General features: G+C 53.7%; 1 protein-coding gene across 2 annotated transcripts in view; it reads left to right on the top strand.

The window, feature by feature from the left end:
- ZBTB40 (zinc finger and BTB domain containing 40) overlaps positions 1-18,157 on the top strand; it is a 77,985-nt gene extending 59,828 nt beyond the window's left edge. Inside the window, exons 7-18 of one of the 2 annotated variants that reach the window (XM_047083568.1) lie at positions 537-673; positions 1,088-1,289; positions 1,644-1,777; positions 3,402-3,570; positions 3,889-4,356; positions 5,117-5,323; positions 9,138-9,302; positions 11,857-12,071; positions 13,239-13,401; positions 14,102-14,188; positions 15,608-15,789; positions 17,603-18,157. In XM_047083568.1, the coding sequence (XP_046939524.1) occupies positions 537-673; positions 1,088-1,289; positions 1,644-1,777; positions 3,402-3,570; positions 3,889-4,356; positions 5,117-5,323; positions 9,138-9,302; positions 11,857-12,071; positions 13,239-13,401; positions 14,102-14,188; positions 15,608-15,789; positions 17,603-17,797 (2,324 nt within the window). In that variant the 3' untranslated portion in view covers positions 17,798-18,157. Of the gene's footprint in view, positions 1-536; positions 674-1,087; positions 1,290-1,643; positions 1,778-3,401; positions 3,571-3,888; positions 4,357-5,116; positions 5,324-9,137; positions 9,303-11,856; positions 12,072-13,238; positions 13,402-14,101; positions 14,189-15,607; positions 15,826-17,602 lie in introns of both variants that reach the window. The other variant, XM_047083567.1, reaches the window with a different exon arrangement.
- The last annotated feature ends 2,611 nt before the right edge of the window (positions 18,158-20,768 follow it).

Genomic DNA, 20,768 nt, shown 5'->3' with positions numbered 1-20,768 from the left:
ATATTTGTAAAGCTAAAGGAAATGCCTGATGGCTTTTAGTTTTCTTTTAAATTAAATATAACCGTTTAAGAGAGAGTTACAGATTGGCTCAAAGGGCATATACCCGAAACTTAAGTATAGCTTCACTACCACAGTCTTGAGTCACGCCTGCTAGTGCTTTGGATTGCCGCATGGATCCTTAACCTCAGGCCCGAGGAGTAACACCCCTTAAATCTGTACCTCTGGATCTCTCTTACAAGTGCGCCTTCTAATTACCCCCCTGTGGAGCGATCACTAGCTTCTGCCACTGAGCGCTGACTTTTAAAGCATTAGTGGTTTCGCGACCCTGAAGCACCAAGTGCTTAAGGGTAGACCAAAGGAGATCTGAACACATGTGTATGAGGCCCCAAGCTGGGAGCCAAATTTGCCTTCTAGAGGAGACAGAGCGCTGACATTTCAGCTCTCTTCCTCTGTCAGCTCCCCTAACCTTGTGTAGGAGAAACCTGGAGGGGTGTTTCGTTGTCACAAACATTATTGTTTTGCTAATATCCCTGCAGTCCAGGCAAGCCCTGATGATTATGGGACTGAGCTGTTGAGACGGTATCACGAAAACCTTTTGGAGATTTTCACAGACAACCAGACATTACTAAAAATGATCCCACACATGAAGGGTTTAGCCCCTGGAGAGAGAGAGGTAAGAGAAAGAGAAGGGGGGAGGGAGGGAGGGAGGGTGGGTAAAATGAGAGAAGGAAAAAAGATGAACATATATGCATACTTTAAAAATATATTTATATTACATAAATATACACACAGCCATATTGAGAAATGCTAAGGAGTCAGTAGAGGAGAAAGAAAACAAGATGATTTAATTTCTAGGGCACAGCGATAAGTTGGAAGTTGTAACTTCTGCAGTAATAAGAAAGGCATTCAGAAGGAAGTGTGAAGAACTTGGTCTTGTATAAAAGTCTCTCAGGTTGGGAGGTGAAGAATGTTGAAAAGCCCCTCCCCAGAAATACGTCCACTGTAACCCAGGACCCCGACTTGCAGCTTTGCCACTTGTCTGGTGGCTAGAAAGTCCCTCACTGTATTTTTGTGCCACATTTTGAAGGTCATGGAGAAGCTTGTGAAACAGGACTCTGGCTCGGGTGGTTTCAGTTCTCTGATGTCAGCAGTTCTAGAAAAGCAGACTGTCTCTGCAACAGCCATTTGGCAACTGCTGCTGGTGGCTCAGGAGACAAAGACCTGCCCGTTGAACCTGCTCATGGAGGAAATACGAAGGGAGCCTGGTGCCGATGCTTTCTTCCGGGCAGGTAGGCTACCTGATCTCTGTCCTAGCTTTGCCCCTGGTAGAGATTATCGTCAGCCTTGCCAGAAACTAGAAAGAGCTCTCTGTGGTCATCCTCCACATCCCCACCATTGGAAGTAAGGACTGGAAATTTTGTTCAAGGACATGGGGGGTTGTGAACCTTTGAAAATATGCAGAAATCTAAGCTGATATTAGTTATACTGTAATTGCAGTGATGTTTGCCATTTTCCCCACTCCCAGCCCCAGGAAGAAGATCAGTGAAGTGTATTCTCACTATGAAGAGTGGAGCTGAGAAGGAGTGAAGGAAAAATGGTGTTCATAGTTCCAGTCATGAGTTTTTAATCCTCCTTTCTTTCAGCGACCAACCCAGAAAGTGCGGCCTTAGAAGCCATGCTAAGGCATCGCAGACTGATCCTAGAGGCCATCCAACAAGGGACTGGACTCAAGTGCTTTACCGCAGAGGAGGAGCAGCTGGCAGAGGCTGTGAAGGAGGTGCGAGGGGGCTGGGGGGTGGGGGGGGAATGACAAACATTTTTCCAGAGAATTCTACCAGGCCTGGGATGCTCTTGTTCCTAAGGGTGACACCAAATTCCGCAGAGTGCCTGTTGCCTGCTGAGCCAACCCTTCGCGGCACCTCTTTGTTTTTTTATTCTCCCAACTCTGTGTGGCAGGTGATGTCATCCACATTTTATAGATAGGGGAACCCGGGCTCCAGAGGGTTCCGTAGCATGTCTGGGATGCTCTGGCTGGTCAGAGTTGAAACCAGGATTTGAACCCAGGCTCATGTGACTCAAACCTAGCTGTATTTCATTTGTCTAAACTTAGGTAAACTCAAAGGGAACCATGAGACTATTCCCCAACACGTTCTAAGACGCAACTGCTTTCAAAGGGAGGAAAGTAAAATTGGTCTTATTACATACTCTGTTCTGGCGTCTAGGAAGAGCCAAGATAAACATAGATAGAACAAAGCTTTTGCCCATATGGGGTAGCAAATAGCGCCAGCTCATTTTCTGTAAGGCTTCTCGGTGTGGCCCGCATCCCAGAAAAACCAGGTGGGGACTGGGGGGGGATTCATGGCTGTCCAGCCCAGGATCGTGTGCTTCTCCAGGGGGGAAGAATTCTAAAGGGACTGAAATTCAACTACAGGTTCACCTGTAGTGCTTTTTAATCCAAGTAGGCGTGGATGGTGTGCAGAAGGGCTGGTTTCTAGCTCTGTCCACACAGGTGACAGCCCCACCTTGGCCTGACTCTCAGATGTGACGAAGGTGGTGCGTATTTCTTCGGGGCTTCAGAGGAAAGACGTACCACTAGGCTCTCTCCAACTCGCCTCGTGCTTCAGGAATGGGGCTCCTGCAGTTGATGAGTTTGAGCCTCGCTAATGAGTCTCAGGCCTGCCTCCAGGGACATCAGGTTTATTTAGATAGGCTTGAAAAGAGCAGAAATAAAATGTCTTCCCGAACGAAAATTCCATTTGGCCATCTGTGGATGGTTTTAGCTTTATTTTCTCAGTGTACTGACTCTTTCTGCTGATAGCTGTAACATTCTGAAAGAGGATGGCTTTGAAATCATATTCTTGGCCTCTTTAAAGCCCCTATTTGAACCTTCTTTAAAAAGCTGAGTTTTTTCATGAAAGAAAATGTTTAAAAGGGTACATCTAAGTGTCTAAAAATGTGAGGCCACTGATCATGCAGAATCACTTCCAGACGTTGAGACAATTATATATTATGAAAAATGATCTTGATCTTCAAGACAGAACCACCAGCTACCAAATCCTACAGCTTTCCAAGCTTTTAATATTAAGATCTAGAAAAGTTCTTTTGGAGACTCCTGGTTTCTGAGAAGATATTTCTCATAGAAAATGCTTAATGCTTCCTTGCTTGTGCCTTCTTTGTATTTGCACATTTGTCTTGACATCTGTATCTTTTTTTTTTTTTTAATTTTGCCAATTTCCCTGTTCTTGGGGAAAAGAGGGTTCTCCACATTTATCACAAGAAATGTAAACTTGTTACAGAGAGAGCAGTGCCTTCCTGAAATCAGCTTTTTTCCCTTAAGTTGAAAGCCATGGAGAAAACTGCTGATACTAACCACAAACCTTTGTCTCCTGGTATTCATTTAGATTCTGAGCATTTCCCCTGAGACAGCCAGCCCTGAAGCTTCCCTGAAAGCAGTGCTGAGCAGAGCCACGGAAAAATCTGTCGCGGCCGTTGAAATATGTTCCCTCCTGTGCAGTGTCCACAGATCTTTCCCAGGCCTGCAGCCTGTCATGCATGAGTTGGCATACACTGGTAAGGAACAGAGTGGGGTGGGGGTCCTGTCAGGCCCGCGGGTGGTTTCCCTGTTAGAGAGAAGAGGCAGTAGTTTGCACAAGAGTTCATCCATTGCTGCCCTACTCCTTCTGTATGCTCTCGGTACCTGGAGGAGTCCTAGGCTACGTGTGAAGCGATGCTCTTTACATGTATCGGCGAGTCAGGATGACAAGGGTATCACTTCAGAGTCTGAGGAGGGTCTCAAGTAGTCTCCAGTGTATCCTAAGAAGAAAAGTTGGGAAGCAAAGTAGAAACACAGGAGAATTTCCAGAGCCATGTGATTTCTCTTACATGCAGGCTTCCTTACTCAGGAAGGTGGAGAGGAGGAAAGGTGGAAAGTGAGCAGTAAATTTCCCCGCGCAGCCAACGACAGAACAGATGAGAAGGTAGCCGAGCCGGCGGAGGAAGGCTGCCGGTCTGGGAAGCAGAGCAGTCAAGGGGAGACCGGCTCCTTGCCAGAGCCACAAGCGAAAAACACGTCTGCCTCCCCCGACCCTGCCAAGAAGAGCTTCGTCTGTAAGGCCTGTGACAAAAGCTTCCATTTCTACTGCCGTCTGAAGGTGCACATGAAGCGCTGCCGGGTGGCCAAGAGCAAACAGGTGCAGTGTAAGGAGTGCAGTGAGACCAAGGAGTCTAAGAAGGAGCTGGAAAAACATCAGCTGGAGGCCCACGGTGGAGGAGGAGAGCCCGATGCCCCGAAGAAGAAGAAGAAGAGGCTTCCAGTGACATGTGACCTTTGTGGGAGAGAATTTGCCCACGCCTCAGGTACTTTGAGGCGGGCGAGGTAACTTAAGAGGGTGGTAATTCTGGACATCACAGTGTGGATTCCAGGCCTTGTGTCTCGTATGCAGTGAGGGCCGTGGACCGGCCTGGGGAACGGAGCGGGTTCCTACAGACGCAGGGTCATGTTTTGAGAAGAGCATGAGCTTTGGCGTCAGCTCTCTTAACTTCCCCACCTGTTAAGTAGGCGCCCTGATAGCACCCGTTTTTTTGAATTGTTGTCAAGATTTAAGATAATACAGTTACACACCCGACGTGCAGTGCCTACGACAGAGTTAGGACTTCGTGAACTGTGGCCATTATTATTCAGAATAACAGCCAGCTATTTAACACTCGACTCTTAGGTTTCCATGCTTTTACTTGTTTCTCGATAATAAGTAAGTCACAGAAGCCGTGGGGTGTATAGCCAAAATTGTTTACCCTTGTCCCAGATGTCGGGGAAACCTAATGAAACGTAAAGTGAGTTTTTGTTCCTCTGTGGCAGGTCCTATTTAAGAGAAAGAGGGGATGGGAAAGATAAACCCAGAACACTTCGTGCCTGAACCAAACGGGTGGGACCGAGGTGACCTCTGGAGTGCTGGGCGGTGGGTGGGTGAGCAGCATGGCTGTGTGAGGTCGGAGGGAGCGTGGCCTGCTGTCCTGTGGTTCGTGCTGGGCTTCCTCTCGGGGCCCGGTCTCAGACAGTGCTCTCGTGTCCTCCTGCTGGCTTCATCACGCTGCTTACTGGTGTCCCTCTGGTCCCTAGGCATGCAGTACCACAAACTGACAGAGCACTTTGATGAGAAGCCTTTCTCCTGTGAAGAGTGTGGGGCAAAGTTTGCGGCCAATTCTACCCTGAAGAACCACCTTCGCCTTCACACTGGGGACCGCCCGTTCATGTGCAAGCACTGCCTCATGACCTTTACCCAGGCCTCTGCCCTGGCCTACCACACCAAGAAGAAGCACTCGGAAGGCAAGGCGTGGAGAATTTCTTCATTTTCCCCGCCAACTTTAACTGTATGAATTGCCTAAAAACCCGTGGATCTAGGCATGATAAAGATCTCAGGTAGCTTACAAACAGCGACCGTGCAGCCTGTGGGCACACGGATGACCAGAAGTACATAGGTGCACAGGTGTGCAAAATGCTCCGGTGAGAGTTTGTGAAGAGAGGCTGGCTCACCTGGGCTGGTGACTTCATAGTTGGAATCTGCATAAAGCCAGGGGTTCCTTGGGCTTCGAGGTGGAATTCAAGCTTGAGAAGAACCTTGGTTTAGCACCTGCTGTGGCGCTCACAGTGGCAGGGGCTGAGTGATGAAGCTGGACGTCCTGTGCTCACAGAGCTGACGGTCTAGGGTGTGTCTGGGAAAGAGACAGGTGCCGTTGGAACAGGGAGTAACAACACTACCAGGGAGATGGAGGAATGAGGGAGGGGTTTCTAGTCCAGTCAGAGGGGAGGTGTGTTGTCAGAGAAGGCTTCTCGGGAGATTCTCTGCATCGTTGCGCACATTTCTGTGGAAGTGACGGTCCCACCGTCCTCTCACCCGGACTGCGGGAATAGCCACCCAACTGGCGTCCTGGCTCTCCCCTTCTCCCTGGACTGTGTTCTCGGTCCACAGGCCCCAGGGATCCTTTCAAAACTAAACCATATCCTCCCCCTTCTCTGCTCAAAACCTGTGTGCGAAGCCTGTTCGCCTCGCTTGGTGGAAAATCTGAAGGCCTTACGATAGCCTGCCAGGCTCCGTGTGACCAGGTCCCCTGGGACCTCTCCCCTGCCCACACCCTGTTCTCTCCGCTATACCTGCCGTGGGCCCTGCATTCTTGTCCTTCCCGCTGCTTGGAATGCTTTTCATCCCTCCCCACCTCCTTCGGCTTTTTATTCTCACTTCTTCCCGGCTCTTTATTCTCACTTCTTCCCGTGAGTCCTTTCCTGACTGCCCCGTGTGAAATCTCAGCCCCAGCCCCCGTTCCCCTGCGTGGCTTGTCTCCACAGTACTAGTCACCGGCTATCTTATCTGCTTCATTAATTTACTGTGTTTTTAGTGAGTCTCCTCCTGTCAGAATGCCAGCTCCCTGAGGGTAGGGCTGTTAGTCTTTCCCCCCACCACTGCGTATTATTGGAACTTAGAATAGTACTTAGCAAGAGTAGATAGACACTCAGTAAACACTTACTGACTGAATGACTTTCCTGAGCACGATTCCAGGTAGCAGGGGCAGAGTCACTATACACAGCCTGCTCTCGTGGAGTTTACATCCCACTGGGTAAGAGAGACCATGAACAAAGTTGTAATATACAGTCAGGTAGTAGTACTTGCCCTGACGAGAAGTAAAGCAGGGTGAGCAACAGGAGGGCGGCAGGGCTGGGGTGGGGCGCCCTCTGTGTCGCCAGAGAAGGCCTCAATGAAATGAGGTTTGTGTGGAAACCCGAGTGAAGTGAGAGCCGGAACCGGTGGCAGATCTAGAAAAGCCTCGCAGGCGCAGAACCCCCTCTCCAAGTGGGGATGAGCCTTGCCTGTTTGAGAGACCACAGGAAACTAGAAGGGGCCAAAGCAGCGTAAACGAGACAAGAGGGTGAGAGGTAAGGCCGGAGAGGTTGCCAGAGGCCAGGTCTCGTAAGGGTCTTGTTTTGTTTTGTTTTCTAAGTTGTTTTTTTTTAAGTTTATTTGTCTATTCTGAGAGAGAGAGAGAACACGTGTGTGCACACACATGAGTAGGGGAGGGGCAAGAGAGAGGGAAAATGGAGACCCCCCCTCCCACCGGGCAGGCTCTGCACTGTCAACATAGAGCCTGATGTGGGGCTCGAACTCACGAACTGCAAGATCACGACCTGAGCTAAAACCAAGGGTCGGACGCTTAACCAACTGAGCCACCCAGGTGCCTGTAAGGGTCTTGTAAGTCAAGGTCGGGACTGGTTGTTATGCGGAAAGTGCTAGTTTCTATTGCTGCTGTAACAAATTACCACACACAGTGGCTTAAAACAATGCAAACGTATTATCTTGCCGTTTTAGAGGTAAGGGGGCCAAAAGAAGTTTTAACGAGCATAGAGTCCAAATTTGGCAGGTGTGTTCTTTCTGGAGGCTCGGGGCAGAACTCGTTCCTTGTTTTCCCAGCTTCTAGAGGTTGTCTGCCTTCCCCAGCTCGTGGCTGTGGCGCTGCAACCTCTGTGTCCCTCATCCCGCCTCCTCCTCTGACCCTCCTTGCTCCCTCTTCCAAGGACCCTGGTGATTATGTTGGGCCTGCTGGTATAATCCAGGATAATCCTGTCATCTGAAGATCCTTAACTTAATCATATCTGCAAAGCCCCCTTTGTCATGTGAGGGGACACATTCCCAAGTTTCAGGGGCTAGGACGCGGACGTCCTTGAGGGCCATGATTCTACAGCAGGAAGCCATAGGACAGTCGTGAGCAGAAGATCCCTAGGATGTGACTTAGGGGTTTTGGAGTTAATTCTGGCGACTCCAGCCTGTCAGCTGTAATAGGGCAAGAGTGTGCCCAGGGAGGCGAGGTGGGCCAGTCATCTGGTATGGAGGTGATGAGGCGCTCAGCTGGAGCTGTGCTAGGAGCGGTTGTAAAACGTTCATGTTTGAGAATGCATTGTTGACACAGAAGTACAGGACCCACGCTGGGCTGGGTGCCGACGTGAGGGGGGAGTTTAGGGCAGCCTGGAGTTTCTGGCTTGAGCAACTGAGTACTAGATGGTGCTGCCGTTCACTGTGGTGAGGAAACTGGAGCGCGTGGGGGTGGGGGGTGCTGGGGTTGCTGGGGTTGCTGGGGACAGGGAATTGGGAGCTGTGTCTGCAGTATTGGTTAGACCTCCAGGCGGAGAAGGAGGGTGATGGGCGGTTGGATGTGCAGGTCCGCAGTTCTGGGGAAAGCTGGGAGCCGGAGACAAAAACGTGCGCATCGTCAGGGTACAGATGGCATCTGAGCTCCGAGATAAGGTTCTCTACAAAGTGTGAATAAGGAAGGCCAAGGGCTGAGTCCTGGGCTTCTTAATAATTCCACTCTTGATTGAAGAAACCCTTTTTTCCCTAACGAATCTTATTTCAAAGCCCAACATGTGAACAATGAAAATGGCATTGATTGCTCTCGTTGAAGCAGGCCCTAGGGTTTGGGGGACCTGGACCCTTGCCTCACTGATTTCTCCACTTCTCTGTTGGCCCATAATGGACATTGGAGGCACAGCTGGTCGAGTGGCTTACAGATGCCAGCGTCCGAGCCTTGCTCTGTACCTGTATTTTCTAACAGTCTTTGGCAGTCTGGTCATTGTATTCTCATAATGTGCGTGAGGAAATAGAGAAGCCAAATGATTTATAATAACTTTATAGCAAGTCAGCGGGAGAAGGCTTCCATTCTCTGAGTCCCCGTCTGTCACCTTTACGTGAAGTCACAATTCTGCACTGTGGCTGTGGCAAGGGATCCAGACCCTGGGCGTGAGGATGTACCTGGGCATGAGAATTTCTGGGCGTGAGGATGTATCTGTTTCCTGGGTGTGGAATGAGCTCTTCCATACTTGGGGTGGCCTGGTTAGCAGATGGGTGGTCTGTGTGATGAGAACTCTGTCCTCATTCCTCAGGGGAGAGAGACCACACTGTGCCATCAACTGTGTGTGTGCTGCCGTCTGATAGAGGGGCTCAGACCTCTCACCCGGTGTGTTGCAAATTGCTTGTGGTTTAATGTCCTCTCCCAGATCATATTCCCCACCACGTGCCTTGCAGTGTGAGCTTGTTTTAGGAATGCCGTAAATGTTTGGTGCTGTTTCTAATGGGTAAACTCGTGTATGTTTCTAGGGAAAATGTATGCCTGCCAGTATTGTGATGCTGTGTTCGCCCAGTCCATTGAGCTGTCCCGCCACGTGAGGACCCACACCGGGGACAAGCCATATGTCTGCAGGGACTGTGGCAAGGGCTTCCGGCAAGCCAATGGCCTGTCCATCCACCTGCACACCTTTCACAGTACGTACCGAGATTGTGGAGTGGATGTCAGGCTCTGGCTCTGAGAGGGCTCGTAGCAATCATGACAGAAAGTGACACTCCACCAGAGCCAGCCCCGTTTGCTGCCTTCCCCTCCCCTATTCTCCTGCAAAACCGAGTCCCTTGTTCCTATTCCAAGAAAAATCCCATTTTAATGTGTCATCGTGTAACGTCCAGGCTGTTTCCTTGTCTTCCTTTTTAGCCCACCTGGTACTGCTTGGCTGACAAAGGCAAATTATGCTTGAAGGAGATCCTTGATAACAGGCTGCAGAGCACCAGAATATTCCCATTAGTCCACCGAGCTTCTCTTTCCACGCCCCCTCCCGCCCCCACTCATCTCATAGCCCTACCCGCCTTCCCCATAGGAGCGGCCGGACGCTGTCTGAGCTCACGCACACCGTTGTACGTGGTCCCTGCTCACACCGCCCTGAAAGCCTTCTGCCCCGCGTTCTCTCTCCAGGGCTCCCCTGGCCACTTGGTCAGTGGGGTCTGCCCCCATTTTTGTCCCCTTCTACTGGCACTGATGCAAAGACGTGCTACTGTTCGACACACACATAGGAAGGTAAATAAAACTCCGTCCTCATTCTGGCCTCGGGAGATGGCCAGTGTGGTGTGTGGCTGGCCACATTGCGTCTTCTCCAGCAGCAGGCGTGTGATCAACACCGTGTCCCCGGGAGTTAGGAGGAGCTTGGGCTCTGAAATCACACGGGCCTGGACTTGAATCTTGACCCTGCCGTTTTCTTCCTTGAGACCTTAAGCAGATTTCTTTACCTTTCTAAGCCTCCCGTACCCCTTCTGTACATGAGAGAAAGTGATGCCGCCACCTTGGGTCGCTGTGAGAGTTAGGGAGGTATCCCGTGTAAAGCGTGACACAGAAATGCTCACTAAACGCCAGATGTTATTACTGGATGAAAGCAGCCCTCCCAGATGCCATTTGTCACCGTCAAAGCCGGTCTCTCTAGCACGTCATGCACCCTGCATACCCTTCTCCCTTCTCCCCTCCCCTCCCCACCTCTGTTTCCCTTCTCCCCTCTCCTCTCCCCTCCCCGCCTCTGTTTCCCACACACCAGTTTCTAGCTGTCGGCAAACACAGGGCCTCACAAACATGTACTTAATGTCGACCCATGCAAATCTGTTATCTGCCAGCTGGCAAAGGACATTGTTGGGGCTCCTCTGTGCCCAGCCCGGGGCTGGACACTGTGGACGATGCAGGAGGCATACACAGGGCTGCCCCCTTCCCCCGAGGTGTTCCTGGGTCCCCACGTCCAGCTCGTGAGGCTCCCAGATGAGTGAGATCTGGCTTGGATCTAGTGCCATCATCTTATGTCCTTTCAGCCTTTTTGAATGCCGTGCTCCTCTGGTCTCCTTTTTCCTGGTAGCATTACCGGGGAGAGGGGTGAGGGCGGGACCGGTCAATTGTCAGGACGCAGAGGACCCCAAAGACTTCTGGGTGTTAGGAAGCGTCCCCGGTGGCAGGCCAGCATCCAGGCCCCTCTCCTGAACTGTTCCTGACCTGTGTCACAGGCCCGCATCGTGGCTTGCGGAGAACCGCTTCAGAGCGCCCTGACAGCAGCGTAAACTGAGATTTCAAGAGCTCATGTCCACAGGGAAACTAGTTGATGACACCGAGTGCTGCTGCGCGTCCAGATTCTTGAATTAATCTGACTCGGTGCACGTGTAGGATTGGCTCGTGGGCAAAGGATTAAAACATTCTGCTTTCTGTTGCTTTCAGAAAAAATAAACTGAAGTTTCCTGCCAAAGGGACAGCACACGTTTCCTGCATCGGTGCTGGTTCTTGTTTGTGAGGCCTCACTGCAGGGTTGGCATGTCCAGTTAAGCAGGTGGCTCGGAGCAGGGCCACGGGAATGAGAGCTGGGAGTGTCACCCAGTTCAGCCATTCCCACTCGTGTCACTGCGCAGGCAGTCTGTAAGCCTTGCTTTTCCTAATCTCTAAAACAGGATGATAATAGATCCCACTCGTAGGATTATTGGAAGGACAAAGGGAGTTAATATGTGTAAGGCACTTAAAACATGCCTGTCGCATGGCACTCATTAAACATTGAAAATGTTTTTTTTCTTGAGTCTAAGGCGAGGAGCGAGGAAGCCTTCTTCCTGTCAGTCATGTGCTGACAATTAAGGAGATAGCATGCTCCGGGGAGTTTGCTGGAAATCTCTGTAGAAAACGAGAAAACTCAGAAATGCCCACCGCGAGCAGGGAAAGAGCAAGGGCACTACTCCGTGCAAAGTACTTACGCGGAATTTAACTTGTAGGGTATAACGTGAGAAATCGGGATGAACCGCTTGATGCCGCAGAGGTGGTTAGTACAGAGGCCTCGGGGGAGTCCCTCCTCCCGGGACGAAGGTAGGGGGCAGTCAGGTGACCACCGCACTCGCAGCTGGTCCTCAGAGTCTGCGGCCGTGCCTGACGTCTGAACGGAGTCTGGCACCTGGAGCTGCACACGGCCCGCGTCTCACTGACTGCTGCCTGTCCTATCTTTTCCCCTCCGTCTCTTCTCACGATGGCCCGTGGCACCAGACATAGAAGATCCCTACGACTGCAAGAAATGCCGGATGAGCTTCCCCACCCTGCAGGACCATCGCAAGCACATCCACGAGGTCCACTCCAAGGAGTACCACCCCTGCCCCACGTGCGGGAAGATCTTCAGCGCCCCTTCCATGCTGGAGCGGCACATGGTGACCCACGTCGGGGGGAAGCCCTTCAGCTGCGGGATCTGCAACAAGGCCTACCAGGTGACCTCAGGCTCTGCCAGGAGCGCCTCCCCCTGTCCCCAGGCTGCCCTCCCCTCGATCTGCTGGGAGCCCTGGAGACGCTGATGTGGCTGCTTCCCGTGAAGGATGCAGCTTGTAATTACTCAGACTCTCTAGGGTGATCTGGTCAGAGTAATGCCGTCGGGAGCTTTAATTGCCGAGAATTCCTACACCTCTCCTTTCAGGTCTCAGCCTTGTCACGAACTGAATGCTGCTTTTCCCTGCGGACACTCACACTCTGTGGAACCCATTGACCCTGTGTGTCAAGGGATGTGAGAGTGACGATGGCTGCGTAACACTGCCTGGAACTCCCTGATCTAGCACAATTACTGGGTGGTGGTGGTTGTGTAACTCCCAGGGAAGGGGGTCTGCTTTTTCACCTTCGAATTTGGTATATGATTGAAGGGAAACCCCATATGGAACTAAAAAGAAACCACATACAAGAAACTCCACTCTAAAACTACAGAGAAAACAGTGGTTCTTGTGACAACTGTAAGATTCGGGTATACGGAGAGAAGCACAGCAGCTAATTTCAGCTCAACAGAAATGGGGCGCTAACTTTGTGCCGAGCTGGTGCTGTGACGTCAGGGTTACCGAGCTGGGTAAGGCCTGGGCGTGGCCTCTAGGAGAGCGGAACTGTAGGCACAGTGTCTCGGGGCTGTTCTGGAGCCCAGAAAGGAGTAGCAGTTGCTTATGGAGCAGGGACGACAAATGCTCCTGCTCCAGGAGGGTCTCTGCTGCTTCCCTGGGCCTCTGGGAGGCAGTGGGATACAGCCCCCACACTCCAGGTGGAAGGCCAGGGTTTGAATCCTGGCCCTGCTCTGTACTGAATCATATGACGTTGGGCAAATCATTTAGCCCCTCTGTGCCTCAGCTTCCACCTCGCTAGAGAGGTCTGGCCCCTCTCTCATAGGCTTGTTGTGAGGGGTGAAAAGTTTCTGAAGGGCCGGGCTGAGCCCTGCCCCATAGTAGCCTCTTGGCAAATACACGGGTGCCTTGTTCCCCAGCCTTTCCGCTCACGTGGGCTCTCAGTGTGACAGGTAAGAGTGTGGGTCTAGACCCATAAGCTCATTTGTCTCACGAGGGCCTGGTGAACTCTCCAGCTTGTTGGAACGTTCCAAGACTTAACATGTGCCGTATTCCTTGCAGCAATTGTCTGGTTTGTGGTACCACAACCGGACCCACCACCCTGATGTGTTTGCCGCTCAGAATCATCGATCTTCCAAATTTTCATCGCTCCAGTGCGGCTCCTGTGACAAGACCTTTTCCAACACCGTTGAACACAAGAAGCACATCAAAGCAGAGCATGCAGGTGAAGTTCGGGTGCCTGTAGATGGGGTGGGAGCTGACGGGTAGAGTGGCTAGATGACAGCATCCTGAGCTCTGTCCACAACCCCAACTTCCGGGGCTGTGGTGTGGTGTGGCAACTGCCTTCGTTCTGTCCCAGCACACCACCGCACTGGCCCGTCGGTAACGGTAAGCATCAGCTTGAGTGGCGGTGGTTCTCAAACCCAGAGGCCTGGAGCACCGTAAGCTCCTACGGGCCCCTGAGCGACAATGGTTCATCATGGTACCCGGGAAGTGGCGGATGGGCTTGGGTGGACTCCTGACTCCGGCACTGATCGGCTGCATGACCTCGGCCGGTGACCGCTCTCTTCTGAGCCAGATTCCTTCTCTTCAGAAAGTTCTTAATACCTACCTCGCGGGTCAGCCTGCGGGGTAATCACTGCGGGCTTGAAGCATCTCCTGTGTGCGAGGCGCACGCTGAGCTCTGGTGGGTGCCTTCTCCTTCCCCTCTCACGGCAGCCCTGCTTTCCTCCGGGCGGCCCGTTCTGATCTGGTGCTCTTTACACTAGACTGCACTAACAGGTCGTAGGCACGAGGTTCCCGGCCCCGGGGAGATGCTGGCTAAGTGTTCGCCGTCACCGCCACCCCCAGCCCTGTGCCTCTCCAGCCCGAGAGGGCCGTCTTCTTGTTCGTTCCCAGCACCTCTTTCCTTGTGTGCCCCGCAGATACGAAGTTCCACGAGTGTGACCAGTGTAAGGAGCTCTTCCCCACACCGGCTTTGCTGCAGGTTCATATCAAGTGCCAGCATTCAGGTCAGTGCCCCTTCCACGATGTTCCTGGGCCCCGCCGCCCCGGGGATGCTCTTCTCCGCCGTCCACGGCTGTGCAGTGTGCGGTCCGGGACCCTTAACGTGTGCCTCAGTTTCCTCATCTATTAAACGGGGACAATCGTAATGCCTCCTTCCTCACGGCGTAACTGCAAACTGAATGTGTTTGTACCCAGAGAACACGGGAGGCACGACCCCGGTGAGCATCCCTCAAGCGCCACTGTGATTATCATAGTCAGGGCTGTGTCTCATCAAACCTGAAATGCTAGTTTTTTAAAAAAATTTTTTTTTTCAACATTTATTTATTTTTGGGACAGAGAGAGACAGAGCATGAACGGGGGAGGGGCAGAGAGAGAGGGAGACACAGAATCGGAAACAGGCTCCAGGCTCTGAGCCATCAGCCCAGAGCCCGACGCGGGGCTCGAACTCGCGGACCGTGAGATTGTGACCTGGCTGAAGTCGGACGCTTAACCGACTGCGCCACCCAGGCGCCCCTTGAAATGCTAGTTTTTAATGAGCCATTAAGAAAGAAACACTGCTACCAATTAAACTATACTTAGTTGTCACTTAGAATTTTCAGGCCATTCTCAGTGCCGTTTGGGACTTAATGTGACGTAGGCTGTACCTACTCCTGTGTGTGCACGTCGGGAGGAACGTAGACAGAAATCACGGTGAGCAGCCGCTTCTCAGAGTAGCTCTCAGTTTGACCGCCAGGGTGTGTGTCGTCGTGCGTGATGTCTGCTCCGCACCAGCAGCACTGGGGACGGACACACGCAGGCCGTGGGTGTTGGTCCCCTGAGCGTTAGGGAAAACTAGCCCCCTTTGTCCTGCTCTGGGGAGGTAGCTGAGCGTCCACCGCTTACCGCGTCCCTCCTCAGCCATTTGGTTCCTGTGAGCTAGCAACGTGCGCTGCTCCCGTCTTGGGGGTTTCCTTCGAAGCCCTGGACGCACACTCCGCAGGGCTTGGTGCCACCACCTTAGACGTCCGTCCCCGTGCAGCCGTTGGTAATTGTACGTTGCCCGCCGCCTGGCCTGCGGTAGTCGTGAGATGCCGTTGGCTCCGCGTCAGGGATGTTAAAATGTGCCTCTGGGACCTGATGAAGTGTAGTATCAGCAGCACCCTTACCTGCAGTTAAGTGAAGAATGGGCTTCAGCAGAGGCACTTGGAGCCTGAATCTGGTGCTGTGCTGCAGAGCCTGTCACCTGCGTGGGGCCCATTCCTGTATCTTTCACGTTGCGTTGCTTTTCCTAAAGAGGATCCCCCAAAGCTACAAGCTTCAGGCCCCTCAGAACCTACATCTGCGTCTGCACCTTGATCCCCGCCGCGCGGCCTCTCCCCTGTCCCTGCTCTTCCTTCTCTCAGTCGTTCCACCCCCAGCCCGTCCTTTGTGTCCCCCTCTTCCAGGGTCGCAGCCGTTCAGGTGCTTGTACTGTGCGGCTACTTTCCGCTTCCCGGGAGCACTGCAACACCACGTCACCACGGAGCACTTCAAGCAGTCAGAGAGCACCTTCCCCTGTGAGCTCTGCGGGGAGCTCTTCACCTCGCAGGCCCAGCTTGATGGCCACTTGGAATCTGAACACCCAAAGGTGACGGGCTCTGAGACTCAAGCAGCAGCCTCACAGGTGGGGCAGGTGATGCTGGGGCCTTCAGATACGAGGGTGCTAACACGGGGTTCCTAAGGCTTCTCTAGAGGCAGCTCTGTCACGCCACCCGGCCTTTCTCTCGGGCTCCAGAGGGTCCCATGAGTAATTATATTCACGACCAAGAGGGCCTTGTAGAAGAGTCTCTCTGGACCTCTTAACCAAACAAAACAGAAAATTCTAGTCTCCTGGCGAACACATGCAGATGGCCCCTGGGTAGAGGGATCCTGGAACGAGAATTTCCACAAGCACAACAAGCTTGGTTTCTCCTCATTCACACACTCCCCATCTTCTGCAAAACACCCTGGGGTACGGCAGGAGCTGCGGGAGGCCTCAGAGAAGAGGGGGTGAGCTCTCTGTCGGGACCCCTGCCGTTGAAGCCTGAGACCAACCACCTTCAGGGCCAGAGACACCTTCGAAACACATTGGGTGTGTCAGGGCCATTCACCTTTCCCGGGGGGAAGCTCGCCTCTTCTGATGTTTCAAAACTAAGCTTGCTCCAGCCCCTGTCTGTGTCCCTGGTCCTCTTCCTGCTCCTCCTGTCTTCTCCAGCGAGGGTGGGTAGAGGAGGAAAAGAAACCCAGTTCTGTCGATCGTCTGTGGGTGGACTGGAACGGAAGCGTTAACTGCTTGAACGTCCTGCTGTCCGGCCCCACAGATGAGTCCTTTGTGAGCCATGTTCTTACGGGCCTCTGTGCGAGCAGAGAGCGAGGCAGGTGGGCAGGCTCCAGGGAAATCCCTGCTGCTGTGTCACCCAGGATGGCTCTGCTTTGATCTTTTTTATATATTAGGATTCTTGGTAAGTTATGATGTCTTATGAAGAGGGGGAAGAAAAAGGTTTCTGATGCTAAAGAATAAGGAGAAACAGTTTGAAAACTGCCATCCCGGGTGATTTTTTATTAGACCTCAGAATTAGTCCCCTCACCCCCACAGCACAGACAGGTGACTGAGCTTGGCCTCCCCCCCTCTGCCCCCTCAGGTCTAGCGCTCTGCTCCTCACTCCGGGCTGATTCTCAAGGGCCAGGGCGGCTGTGCCCACTACGGGCTCTCTGGTTTCAGAGTATCAGGGGGCACCAAGCTGTCCCGAGCTCCACAGGCCACGAGCATCAGCGTGGAGGTCCGGGTGGGAAATGGGTGTTTCGCCACAGACTGGCTCTCCCTGGGATGGGAAGGCCGTCTGGAACAGGTGACCCGGATTTGGAAGAAGTCCGTGTGGCCTTGGAGGAGGGCTGCCAGCCTGGGGAGCCACACGAAGGAGCTGACGGAAGTCACATTTCCTCCACTCGTCCCTGCTCCCGAGTTCTGTAGCCGCACAGCCTCCAAGGAAGGCCCTTTGCCTGAGGGCCAGAGACACCGCCTTTGGCAAGCCAAGGCTTCCGATAAGTCTTTCCGTTTCTGTGGTCAAGCCTGAGACCGGCCACCTTCAGTAGCATTCCTTTCAGTGGCGCTCCCCAAAACCCAGTGTAAGAAGCTGAGCCCCTGTTCACCGGTGGGTAATCATAGAGTCCGGGCACCCTGAGATGGCGTACTGAGCTAAATTATAGCAATTTAGCACACGGAGTTATTTAAATTGTTTGCCTGCCTTCTCTTTTGCATCGCTGCTGTGTTAGACTTGCCTCTTCCCATTAGGCACATGTAATTGCTCTCCTCAGGTGAAAACATAAATATCATCATTACAGCATGAGACGAAAACCACGTGAATTCTGGGGAGCCCACTGTGGACACTGCCCAGAGCGGTCTCGCGGTCTTTCCCTTTCAGGTGATCCAAACCCCAGAGCCGGCGGCCCCGACGGAGCAGGTGATCACCTTGGAGGAGACCCAGCTTGCTGGGTCACAGGTGTTTGTGACCTTGCCGGATTCACAGACATCTCAGACCAGCTCTGAGCTTGTGGCGGTGACCGTGGAGGATTTGCTAGACGGTACCGTGACCCTCATCTGTGGCGAGGCCAAGTGAGCGGCTGCCCATCTGGGGGAGGGCCCTGCGTTTGCCGCAGAGAGAACGCTCCGCAGCTTTGCCCTTTGCCCTCCGCCCCCGGCTGGCCCGAGTAGTGGGCATCTTAGCCTCCACCAACCGGAACACTCTCACTTCGGTCTCATGGAACCAACAGTGTTGGAGTCATCGGCACCGACACCGCTGCCCTTCAGAGGGGACGGGCCTACTGCAGTGGCCTCTGTGATGAGCAGTGGGACGGGAGCTGGTGGCCAGGGCACCAGAGAGGGGCTGTGTGCCGGCAGCCTTCCCCGCAGAATGGCAGGTGCCTGTGGGACGGCGGTCACGTATCGGGGGCAGCCTTCCCTGTGCAGAATGGCAGGGGTGTTGGGGACGGCGGCCCACAGATGGGGGCTTCCGGTGCCTTCTGGCCGTCTAAAAATGAGAGCAAAGCACAACGGACCATCCAGAGACCCCCAGGCCGGTGCACACTGGCCTCTTCCTCACCCTGTCGTCCTCCCATCTGCCCCGGAGGCCCAGCCCACTCCCGGTGGATGGGGAGCGGCGTGTTAACGCGGGAAGGCCTCGCTTCCATGCCGAGTCCCACCTCGTCAGGACCGTCAGCCCTTCCCCAGACGAGGCCTTGCCGGGTTTCTGCGGGAAGCAGTCAGTGTGGGGCCGTCCCGCCGCAAAGACAATCCCTGCCTTTCCAGGATGTTTTCCGTGGTGTTCTGTACCTGAAGGCTGGTTCCCGCAGCCTTCCCGCATTCCCCTCACCCCTATTTCCAGTCAGAGCGGGAAATGCCTACGTGGCCCGCAAGCCTGGCTCCCTCACTCTGGAGCTGGTGTTACGGCCAATGAACCGGTGCCGGGCCGGGTGCGGTGGTGCCCGTGGTTGCCCCTGGCTCTTCCTCCGGCCACGCTCCCCCTGCCTTGCGAGGGGCCTGTCGTCCGACTCTCCAGGCTGCCGCTGTTACCACAGGGTCGTGAGCCTTTGGAGTCTGAATTTCACCAAGTTTTTTATGTGCGGTTCCTAAAATATAATCTGATAATTAATGGTTTGTGGAATCCATTATGAAGTGCAATTAGATGGATGTAGGTTCCCGCCGTTTGGAGGGAATGACTAGCATTTGTCTTCCTTTCCTCGATGCCGGGAGGTCGCAGTCTGCTAGTGCAGTGTTTACACAGCAGGCAGGGCTCCCTGCCACGGCGAGGGGCTTGACCCCCGCGGAGCTAGTGCCCAGTTGCGTCGGCCCCCCGCAAGCCCACGCCTCCTTGCCGAGCACATTTCGCGTCACCCCGTACAAGCAGGGGCAGGGGGTCAATTTGGGACCCGGTGAGGACTTCACCGCCTCCGCGCCCCGCTGGAAGGGCGGAAGGCGGAGCCTTGCCGCTGACCAGGGCGTTCGCTGCGGCCATCTGGCCGAGCGCGGGCGGTGAGCTCCAGCGCAGGCCTGTGCACACCAGGCAGCTAACTGCTCCTGCCTCCACTCGTGTCCTCGTTTTGATATGCAAGTCACTTGAGCTTGTCGGCTCAGGGATCTTCCCATTGTGGAGTAAATGAAGTTTTCAAAGGCAAGTCCTCAAAAGCCAAAACCTGACCAGAAGATGGTGCTCAAACCCTTAAGACGTGGCCTCCACGTGAAGCCCTCACCGCTCCTGCCACGGCGGTCTCTTCTGAAGGTTCTTCGGTCCTGTGAGCTGTCAGACCGGGAGAGCTCTCGATCTGCAGCTGGCAGAGTGGCACCGAATCGCCCCTTGGGACCAGACGAAACCCTCCGGGAGACAATGGATTGGCCCGTGCCTACAGGGCCACGGGGGCCAGCCCGGCGGATGAGAGTGCCGCTCCTCGTGAGCCTCGGCGGTGGCTGGGGATTGCAGCGCCGTCAGAATCCCTTCTAGTCGAAAAACAAATAGAAACTTAATTGCTAAGGGCCTGTAGGGAGAAGTGATTTTTCTTTTTAAAAAAGTCTCCTGATGAAGGAAAGCTGAAGTTTTTAAACCAAGTTCCAGATCTTTTCAAGTACCGAGAAATCCTTTCTCAGGTCTCCGGTGGAGCCCCACATTGTGGCACGGCCACACATTTCCTCCAGAATCGCCAGACCCGCAGCTCACTGGCCGGGAGCAAACAGAGGGGTCGGACCTGTGCTCGGTGCGCGCCTGCCCCGTGGCCCGTTCGGCAGGAGGCACGGACCCTGTGCCGCTTCTAGTCGACAGTGAGGAAAGGTGCGTCCTGAGTTCAGTCATTGCTCCGAGCGGACCTCTGCAGGGCACTGCGTGGCGGTGATTTTACAGTGTCCCTCCCCAGAGATGCCTAAGCGTGGATTTTAATTGTAGGAAGACTTTTTCTAGCTCTGCTGTTTTTGTTCTTTCCTCCCACTGCTGCCCAAGAGACCTTCTGAATGTCTGCCACAGAGGACATTGTCATTGTGCTCTCCTCGGTCCCCGTCACTTGCTTTCTTACGGCAGAGGTGTCTGCCAGGGGTGCCAGGGGTGCGCCCTGCTGGCCTCCAGGCTGAACCCTGGCGCATTTGCGGTGGAGTGGAGGAGCCTGTGGGCTTCCCGGCTACGTTCGGTAGGACCGCAGACTTTCTCTGCTTCCAGAAGCCGGTGAGGAGTGGAAAGGCAGTCAGATTCCAAGCTGGAGTCTGCTTCTGTGGGAATAATGGGGATCATTTATGGAACGGGATTTGCCATCCCAGGTAAGTGAGACGACAAATAGGAGATTCAAGAGCAAGGGTTGCCCGAGGAAGATGGGACTGTCCCAAGTACCTGAGCAGCACCTGGGGCCGGCAGGGCAGCAGAGGGGCTGAGGCAAAGAGCCTGTCTCTTCTGTCTCAGAAGCTTTGTGTTTAGAAGCCTTTGAGCCCGGCGAGTGCCAGGGTCTATGCCGTGAATCCTGGGTTCCGTGATGAATCCTGGTGATCCGTCCAGGGCTTCTGTGCGGAAACACTGACCCTCCTCTCCCACCAACCACGGGCGTTGGCCACATGCC

The sequence above is a fragment of the Lynx rufus genome, unplaced genomic scaffold (assembly GCF_022079265.1).
Source record: "Lynx rufus isolate CCGP_SWC_20201006 ecotype Redwood Valley unplaced genomic scaffold, mLynRuf1.p SCAF_2, whole genome shotgun sequence".
Taxonomy (NCBI): domain Eukaryota; kingdom Metazoa; phylum Chordata; class Mammalia; order Carnivora; family Felidae; genus Lynx; species Lynx rufus.
The sequence above is the reverse complement of the archived record's forward strand: the minus strand, read 5'-3'. Positions and strand labels throughout refer to the sequence as shown.